Raw genomic sequence first — 9,920 nt, forward strand, 5'->3', positions numbered from 1 at the left:
AACTCCCTCCCAATCTATTCGTAAAGGAACATACGTTACTTTTTTTTTTTTTAAAGAAACAATTCCAAGAATGTAAACTAGTGTTTTTTTGTGTTTGCTGTATAGAGATCACGGGAAACAAGCGAGGGGAGGGGGCTAAAGAAGGGAGGATTGCACATTTTACAGCTCACTGACCATTTGGCGATCCATTGAGAGGAGGGTTTTAAAAGAGGCTCCTTTGTGCCATCTCTGGACAGATTGGGGGTCTGTTCATTTGCATCTCATTAGCTATGCAGGCGGCAGGCTCCATATAAAGAGGCAATACCCTCCTAATGCTTTAATTTGCTTTTTCTGTTTGTGGGACATCAAGCCAAGAGACAGACCTGAGAAGACTCTTAACCAACTGGAATTAAACACTGGGACTTGGAACGCAGTTATACAACACTTACTATCAACGAAGACATTTTTATTCTTCACGTTTATTTGGATTTTTATATGATTTTAAAAAACAAAACAAAACCGATTCCCTATTTACTATGGGCCTGAAGATGAAGTAAAGGTGGATTAGAAAATTATTCTACGATTTAAGTCTTTACCTTGACTCCAGTCTCCACCTTTCTTGCTATTCATAATATCTGTCACTCGATCAAAGGGCGTATCTATATAAAAAAAAAAAAAAAAAAAAAAAAACAGATTTGAAAAGGGAAAGCCCAGATCTGAGACTAGCAGTGTATGCTAGGACAAGCCTCTGGCACCCGGATTGCATGATACAGTCTGCTGGAACAGCCTCCTGACACCCTTAGCAGCTCTGCCAGGCTACTAACCAGTCAGCATGGGACGCCAATCCACACTGAGCCTCATCATTCTCTGTGCCCTGCTTCACCAGGTAAGGCTGCCTCTGCTATCACTAGCACCGCTCATACTGTTAGTCAATGGATATGAAGCAGTGCTGCGGTCTATGGGGAAAGAACCTGCTACCTGGGCTTCTAATTCGATTGGAATGGATTCTACTGAGTATTCTACCTCATGTCACATTTAGTCTGTATACATTATGCTTGCATACATTCACAGTAGCTAAACACACGTGCACACTGCTTATATGTATATATATATATATATGTATTTTTAAGGCATTCTTTAGCTGACATGCATATATATGTGTGTGGGTATATTGACCCACCGTTGATTTGAGCTATATCTTGACATGTGGGATGTTTTATTCCATATAGATCTCTTGCTCTGGACTCTTCGAGTTGAAGTTGCAGGAGTTTATCAATAAAAAAGGTCTGCTTGGGAACAAGAACTGCTGCCCAACTGGGACGTCCGGAGTGTCCAGCTCCCAGGGGCTGCAACAGTGCGAGTGCAAGACCTTCTTCCGGATATGTCTAAAACACTACCAGACCAGCGTGTCCCCGGAACCGCCGTGTACTTACGGCAATGCTATCACCCCAGTGCTGGGGTCCAATTCCTTCAATGTTCCCGACAGCAGCAGCTCGGATCCATCATTTACTAACCCTATTCGATTCCCTTTCGGATTCACCTGGCCTGTGAGTGATCACTTTGCTATGCTTTCACAGAGTGATGTGTATTTATATATTTATTTTCTGGGCTATGTCAGACCTTTTTGTTTATTGATAGCTTACATATACACAATTATGTTTACTAGTGCTGGCTGTAAAACGATCAATGTGTTTATCTGCTCAAGAGAAGCTGGCTGTCAAGAGTTATAGAATTCTAATGGGATACATTTTTACAAGGAGCTGTGCAACTGGGTGGTTGTATGCTAGTATGTGCTACTTAGGTGAGCAGTGCCTCTAAAAGTGATAAGTGTATTATTTGTTGAGGTGGGTGAAGACAGCAGAGTCTGGCGGCTGGTGATCATGCAAGAGTATACAGATAACAGTAGCTGATAAAACAAAAAAATCTGTCTGCAGGGTGGGATAAGATTACTGGAGGTGAAATAAACTCCTGGATGAAAGAAGTGGTGGCAAATCAGATAAAGGCTGGTGGCCTCAGGGGAAGGTTACTTTATGTGGTTGGGAGAAGGGAGGGGGGTTACAGCTGTCTATACCCTAAGGTGATGTTTAGTAGGCAAAGCTCAAAGACATTTGTATGGGAAGGGCGAATGTGGCGTTATATGGAAAAAAAAAAGTATTTTTTAGTAGGGTTTTTTTTTTTTTTTTTTAACATATCCAAACGGAACAAGTGTTATGGTGTGGGAATCGTCACTGATTCTTTCCTTTCCCTCTTGTCTTTGGACCTGGTAGTATAATTGTCAGCACAGCGTGAAATTCCCTAAAGGATTCATTTTACAGCTATCCTCAATGTGTGAAACTGGGGAAATTAAGCGTGAACATTAATGACAACAGGCCTGCCAGACTTTCTGATCATTTTTGTTCTTAAATAAAAAAACAAAACAAAAAAAAAAACCACTTTTAATTCATATAGCAGACAAAGGGTTAATGCAAGAACATACAAATATATACATTTTTTACCCCCCAAAAATAATTTATCCAACAATTAATTACTTGCTATAGACACTATATATGTGGATTTCAGTAGCATATCAAGGGTTAAAATATGCTGAATAATAAAACAAACAAACTAAAATGCAGATACCAGGAAATAACTTATAAAGTCCACCCATTTCCGTAGGAAAAGTGAATACATTTAGCCAGCAAAAGGTACTGACAGAGCCTCCTCTAGCCAGGGAGTAGACTCCACTGTGTGATTTATCTAAATCTCTGATCATTTTGTAAGTTTACTAGCTATATACTTTGTGAGAATTTGCAGAGTTTTTTAAATTTTCTCTTCCTCTTTTTTTGCACAGGGTACATTTTCTCTTATCATTGAAGCACTACATACAGATTCTTCAGATGACCTCAGTACAGGTAAGAATATATAAACTGTCTAAGTGATTTTATATCTTGTATATCTTGAGTGATAGACTTGGATTGTTTAGAACTCTATAATAATCTTCATTTTCTGACTAGTTTTGTTAATTTCCTGAGACAATGAAGCCTTTCACTGCAAGATGTGAAATGGAGACACTGCACCAAATGTTTATCAAAGCATAGTTACAAAACCCTCCATGGTTACATGTGAGGCCCTACAATGAGGTGAGAAGGATTTAACACCTTTCTTGGAGCTTTGATCTGTTTGGTGGAGTGAAAACCATTAATGATTTTGCCAGTGATGTGTAAATTGGTTAACTCTCAGTTACATAGCATGTAATTGGTGTATTAATACAAGTGTGATATAATAATAAATGATGCTTCAAATGCTATGTTATATTTAAACTGTATAATTATATCTATGAGTATATCATAAAACATGAATAACCACATGTCCTTTGCCATTTGAGCATCCACTGCAATTAATTCTGTTTTTGTTCTTTTTACAGAGAACCTAGATCGTCTGATCAGTCGTCTCACCACCCAGAGGCACTTGACTGTGGGTGAAGAATGGTCTCAGGATTTGCACAGTAGTGGCCGAACCGAGCTCAAGTACTCATACCGCTTTGTGTGTGATGAACACTACTATGGAGAAGGTTGCTCCGACTACTGTCGTCCCAGGGATGATGCTTTTGGTCACTTTTCTTGTGGTGAAAAGGGAGAAAAAGTCTGTAACCCAGGATGGAAAGGACAGTACTGCACTGAACGTAAGTCCTGGGACACTAACAATAAACATGCTGTAATTTTGCCAGTTCAATGTAAAAGAAAACCTGCCTCTTCTTAAACACCAGTGTTTTTATAGAAACTCAATATAAGGAAGCAGAAAATTTCCTGTGTTTCATCGCTTGTTTTCACACTGATCTGGTTTAGAGAATTGTAGCATTCCAACTCCTACATCTTATATACATGTTTATTTCATAGGTATACTCATTACTCACAGTCACTTCTTTATTGTTCTGTGTACCATTTGTGCACCCAGTGTCACATTGCTGTGTAAATTATGCACTGCCTGCTTAAAAAGCTTGTCTTAAGCAAGGGAAGTAGGAAGACCTCCTCCCCCTTCCCCCACTGTTCTTTGTGAGTCTGGTGCCCCTCATTCTTCTGGGAACTTTGGACCATTTATTTGAATGATAATAATAATGAAAAGTTTGAAGAGAAATCACACGCGTGCCATAGATTAGATCTTTACTGTGATTGGAAGGAGAGGGAGCACCCCTGTCTCTGACTGGCTAAAGGGAGTGAGGTATTGTTGCAGAAGGGCAGCTGCTGAGAGAGAATAGACAATAGAGCAGCTGTCCTGTACTGGCACCCTGCACACCAGCTGTCCACTCTTATCTGCACACACTCCCTGGGATATAAGGGGTGGAACCGTGTGTATAGAATTAGAGAAAAAAAGGACTTCTGACCCTCAGTGGGAAAAAAGTGTGTTTAAAGGGGGAGGGGAAATGAGGATTGTGAGCTCTCTTTTGTCTGTGGGTAAATTTATTAAAGAGAATGCTTGTTTGCGAGTGACCAATAAAGTAGCCAGTTATCACACAGGATCAGTAACTCAACAGTATGTGGAGATTATCTGATTTGTTATTAACACTGCTGAACAACATCATTATGTTTTGTGCTGCCAGTGACAGATTTTGGTGTTTATATTGTGTTTTTTTTTGTTTGTTTTTTTACAGCCATTTGTTTACCTGGATGTGATGAACATCATGGATATTGTGATAAACCTGGGGAATGCAAGTAAGTTTCTATTTAGCTAAACATTTGCTTCTTTTTCTTTCTCTCTCTCTCTCTCTCTCTCTCTCTCTCTCTCTCTCTCTCTCTCTCTCTCTCTCTCTCTCTCTCTCTCTCTCTCTCTCTCTCTCTCTCTCTCTCTCTCTCTCGACACACTGGTAACTGATATGTAACTGTATCTATGTTGTTTTTTTTGTCCAGATGCAGAGTTGGTTGGCAAGGTCGCTACTGTGATGAATGCATTCGCTACCCGGGATGTCTGCATGGGACCTGTCAGCAGCCCTGGCAATGCAACTGCCAGGAAGGTTGGGGAGGCCTTTTCTGCAACCAAGGTGAGCTTGCTATGCAGCATGTGTAAATCACAATTTCTTAAATTATGGAAACTGTGAGTTTGAAAGAATACCATGAAGCACATTTTAATATGATTCCATTTTCTTCCTACAGATCTTAATTACTGCACTCACCACAAACCTTGCAAGAACGGAGCTACTTGCACCAATACTGGTCAGGGAAGCTACACTTGCTCCTGCCGTGCTGGGTACACTGGGTCCAACTGCGAGATTGAAATAAATGAATGTGATACAAACCCTTGCAAGAATGGAGGCAGCTGCACTGTAAGTATACTTGGCTTAATAGAGGCACAATGAACATATTTTGATTTATACACTAATTAGGGTGTTTACATATGAAACAGCATGCAAAATATAGTCTAATATATCCAAGTTAGAAAAAAATATATATCATTTAAATTGGAGAGTTTTTCAACTATGCCTTTTTTTTTAATTTTTCATCTTGCAAGCGAAATCTCATCACACCATGAGGCACTTTTTTGTGTGAATAGTTCCCACTACTGAACCTTTTTTTGCACATTTACATATATGTGTTTCAAAGCGCAACCAAGAAAACTGAGAATTACCTGATTTGACATCTGCATTTATATACAGGGAAAGTACATGCTTTACCTACGATTGCCTCACATGTAATACATTTAACACTGTAATATATATTTGAGAATACTGCCTAGAATATTGATAAACTTATGTTAAGTGGTCAACAACCTAAAAGCAGTAATCTATATGAAACAATTGTAGAAATCACATTTCACTTAAATGCAAGGGTTATTTCAGCTTATCTAGTGATTAATGTATAAGCAGGGTTAATAAGTATCCAGATTAGTTTTTTTTCTGCTGTGTTAAACCCATGTCACAACTTCTTCCCCTTTGTTTTGACAGGACTTGGAGAATAGTTATTCATGTTCCTGCCCACCAGGTTTCTATGGTAAAAACTGTGAGCTCAGTGCCATGACCTGTGCGGATGGACCATGCTTTAATGGTGGGAGGTGCACTGATAATCCAGATGGTGGATACAGCTGCCTTTGCCCAGTGGGATACTCTGGATTCAACTGTGAGAAGAAAATTGACTACTGCAGCTCTAACCCATGTGTGAATGGTAAGTTACGACCACAGTTTAATTGGTTGCACCATCCATCCATCCAATCTAACAGTAATATGAAATATACTCTATAAATTCTCATACCTTTATTTAAAAAGTTCAAGAATTGTATGACAAAATCGTAACCGGACAAAGTCAACCACTATGGGGAGATTTATCGAATTGTTCTGTTCTAAAAAGTGGTGCATTAATGTAAAAGGAGAGTAGTCACCTATGCAACGTGCCTGCTGGTTCCACAGTGATTGCCCCACTTTTAGTACTTTAGAACAGAACACTTTGATAAATCTCCTCCAGTGACTCTTTTTTTTATGTGAGCAAAAGGTGACATGTAAGCAAGTTTATGATTTAATGTATAACATGCAGTCAATTTAGATAAATGTGCATTTATTAACCTTTTTGTTACTTGGCTGTGTTACAGGTGCTCGCTGTGAGGATCTTGGAAATTCCTATATATGTCAGTGCCAGGAGGGTTTCTCTGGGAAGCACTGTGATGATAACTTGGATGACTGTGCGTTGTTTCCATGCCAGAATGGTGGAACATGCCAAGATGGGATTAATGACTACTCTTGCACCTGCCCTCCTGGGTACACTGGAAAGAACTGCAGTATGCCAGTAAGCAAATGTGAGCACAATCCATGCCATAATGGGGCAACATGTCATGAGAGGAATAACCGATATGCCTGTGAGTGTGCTCGAGGCTATGGCGGTCTTAATTGCCAGTTCTTACTCCCTGAGCAGACCCAGGAGAGTACTGCTGTTGTTGACTTAACCGAAAGGTATACAGATGGACAGAATGGACAGTTTCCATGGATTGCAGTGTGTGCTGGCATTATCTTGGTGCTGATGCTACTGCTAGGCTGTGCTGCTGTGATTGTCTGTGTGCGAATTAAGGCACAGAAGAGACGCCAGAGTCCTGGTACTTGTCATGGAGAGGCAAAGACTATGAATAACTTGGCAAACTGTCAGAGAGAGAAAGATATTTCTGTGAGCATCATTGGCACTAGCCAGATTAAAAACACTAATAAGAAAGTGGACTTTCTCAGTGAAAGCAATACTGACAAAAATGGGTACAAGACCAGGTACTCTACTGTGGATTACAATTTGGTTCATGAGCTGAAACATGAAGAATCTTCAAAGGAGGATCGTAGGAAATGTGAGGCCAAGTGCGTCTCAAGTGACTCCGATGCAGAAGACCCACCCTCAGTACACTTAAAAAGGTATGCTTACTGATTTTTTAAATCTTTTATTCTTAAGTATTATGTATTCTTTCTGATATGTCTGCAACAATAACTTTGTACTAACTTTTTAAAATGTATTACTCTTAGTGATTCATCAGAAAGAAGGCGAGCAGATTCTGTCTACTCCACATCAAAAGACACAAAATATCAGTCGGTATATGTCATATCAGATGAAAAAGATGAATGCATCATTGCAACTGAGGTTAGTATCCACTTAATTGTTTCACTTTTAGAAAACTATTGTTAAAAATTGAGATCACAAATGAATAGGATATGCAACAGCGTTTTCACAAAGAGACATATAGAGCATCATAAAACACTGCAAACCTAATACACTCCCAGAGAATTTCATACTTTAACTGAACTGGAAATGTTACTACTTGTCTGCTTTCCAGCTCATCTATTTTGTTCTAAAATGTGTAATAAATTAGGTTTGCAACAAAAACTTGCTAGTTTGGGTGTATTTTGCTTCTTACGTTTCAGTTTGTCACCCAGTCCAAAAACCATGATGTTGCATTTATTTTATTGTAATAATATATTTATGGTAATATGTCAGTTCTATTTAAAATTTGTTCAGTAGTTCGTCTTTCATATGCTAAAAAGTGAGAAAATGACCTATTATTTTCCATGTAAGACATTTTTAAAATAACGCATAAATGGAAATTAGATTTTTATAAATAGAATACAGACACCATTATAAACGTTTTCGTTTTAATCACACCAGAAGCAAACATATGTCCAATGACTTCGCAATGTTTAGTATAGGCAAAGCATTTTATCAAGCTAATGTGCTTTAACAACTCCTTAATAATTGTCTAATATACTCTTTCTCTTTCTTTTTACAGGTGTAATATGGATGCTGTACAACCCAAGGTCTTGTCAGATATTCAGAGTTGAAGCCCATGTGAATGCTGCTGATGAAAGAGAAGAGGGACATCCCTTTGTTGACTGCTGCTGAGACACTAAATTCAGTCTGAGCTGGTTCTCTACTGAAATTAGCAAAATTACTACAAAACAAAATGGACACCCCAAGCTAGTCTCTGTGTCCAGACACAAACTGTTGCACTGCCATTTCTGTACTTCTCCATTGCACTATGGACGGTTGCTTTTTTAATTAATATACATATATATATATATGTATAAATATATATTTAATGAATGGACTTCTACGTTCTGCCGAAGAGTGCACTGCCTGAGTTGTATATTTTGGATTCATTTGAGCCACTTCGTTGCTAAACTTCAGACAGACACTGCCTTCATGTGTTTTTTGATACTGAAAGATGTTTTCTACTAGGTCAAAAAATGTATGCTATTTTTTGAACTTGTAAAACTATTTTTACGATATTTGTAAAGCTTGAGTATTTGTGATGTTCATTTTCTTAATTTAAACTTTGTTAAATATGTACAAAGGCACTTCGGGTCTATGTGACTATATTTTTTTGTATATATATGTATTTATGGAATATTGTGCAAATGGTAATTGATTTTTTTCTACTGGTTTTTGTTAATGAAGGAATTAATTTTTAAACTATTTTTCCAAAATAAATACTACAAATTATGTTTTGGATTTCTTGCTTACTTTGTTGGTTATATTAAGTTTGTTAATTTTGCTTATTATTTGTGGAGTAAAACGAGCATAAATTACTGAAATGGGAAAAACTAGCTCCAATAAAGTGCTTTTGTTTTTTGGTATATTGGATTATACTTTAGCCTACAGAATACACTCTTCTATTCAGCATTTCAGGTAGTTTGTTATTTTCCAATTCCATGAAGCATAGGTCCATGCATAATAGAATATCTGGTGAGATATCTCAGTTGGCTAATGCATCATCAATAGAATCTGTTCAACCCTTGGGTTGCAGGTTCAAATCCTTCCAAGGTAGAGACAATGAGTACCATTAAATTGGGTAATGGTAACAATCCCTGGATGTTGGTCTAAGGTAACACCCCCAGGACGTACTTGAAAACCAGAGTAATCTGAATGTACCTTTCCTGGTTAAAAACTTTGCTATTATTATATTCAAACTACTTTAAATAACAATGTCATCTAACACAATATTAGCATGGGGCAGAGGCTCTATAAAGCAATACTTTAGAACTATACCTTGGGGAATTTACAACCTAAATATATTAGAAATGGATTTCAAATAGGTCCGATTTAACTTACTACTGTTAAAGGAACATGCTAAGCAAAATAATTACTACAGCTACAATGTAATGGTAATGCATAATGCTGCCAAGAGTCTATGGGCACCATCCCCTATTTTTTTTTCCTGAGAATTTGGGAGCAGTTGAACAAAAACAAGTCTCTTTAGGGCACCCAGGGATGACCCTCTCTTCAGCTGATTTAATAATGTGAAATTTCTACTTTCATAGTATTAATACCAATTCTCTATAATTCTCTTGGATACCACTGAGACTGCTCAGGTGGCTTAACCAAGAGTCTACTTTTCATAGACTGTTGGTGGATTTACCACTTGTTTGGGCTGCAGTGGTTAGATTGTTTAGAGCACCCTTTTAAATTCCCATGTTTGTCACAAATGTCCTTTTATGCAATAATAACTCATGC

The 9,920-nt window shown here is 38.0% G+C and overlaps 1 protein-coding gene across 1 annotated transcript; it reads left to right on the forward strand.

The window, feature by feature from the left end:
* The first annotated feature begins 220 nt into the window (after positions 1-220).
* DLL1 (delta like canonical Notch ligand 1) lies at positions 221-8,932 on the forward strand. The gene is made up of 11 exons (XM_063441237.1): positions 221-865; positions 1,209-1,526; positions 2,810-2,870; positions 3,383-3,640; positions 4,607-4,667; positions 4,863-4,993; positions 5,106-5,275; positions 5,894-6,110; positions 6,532-7,330; positions 7,439-7,553; positions 8,197-8,932. The coding sequence occupies exons 1-11, from the start codon at positions 812-814 to the stop codon at positions 8,200-8,202; spliced, it is 2,190 nt and encodes a 729-aa protein (XP_063297307.1). The 5' UTR covers positions 221-811; the 3' UTR covers positions 8,203-8,932.
* Positions 8,933-9,920: the final 988 nt, after the last annotated feature.

The sequence above is a fragment of the Pelobates fuscus genome, chromosome 2 (assembly GCF_036172605.1).
Source record: "Pelobates fuscus isolate aPelFus1 chromosome 2, aPelFus1.pri, whole genome shotgun sequence".
Taxonomy (NCBI): Eukaryota; Metazoa; Chordata; class Amphibia; order Anura; family Pelobatidae; genus Pelobates; species Pelobates fuscus.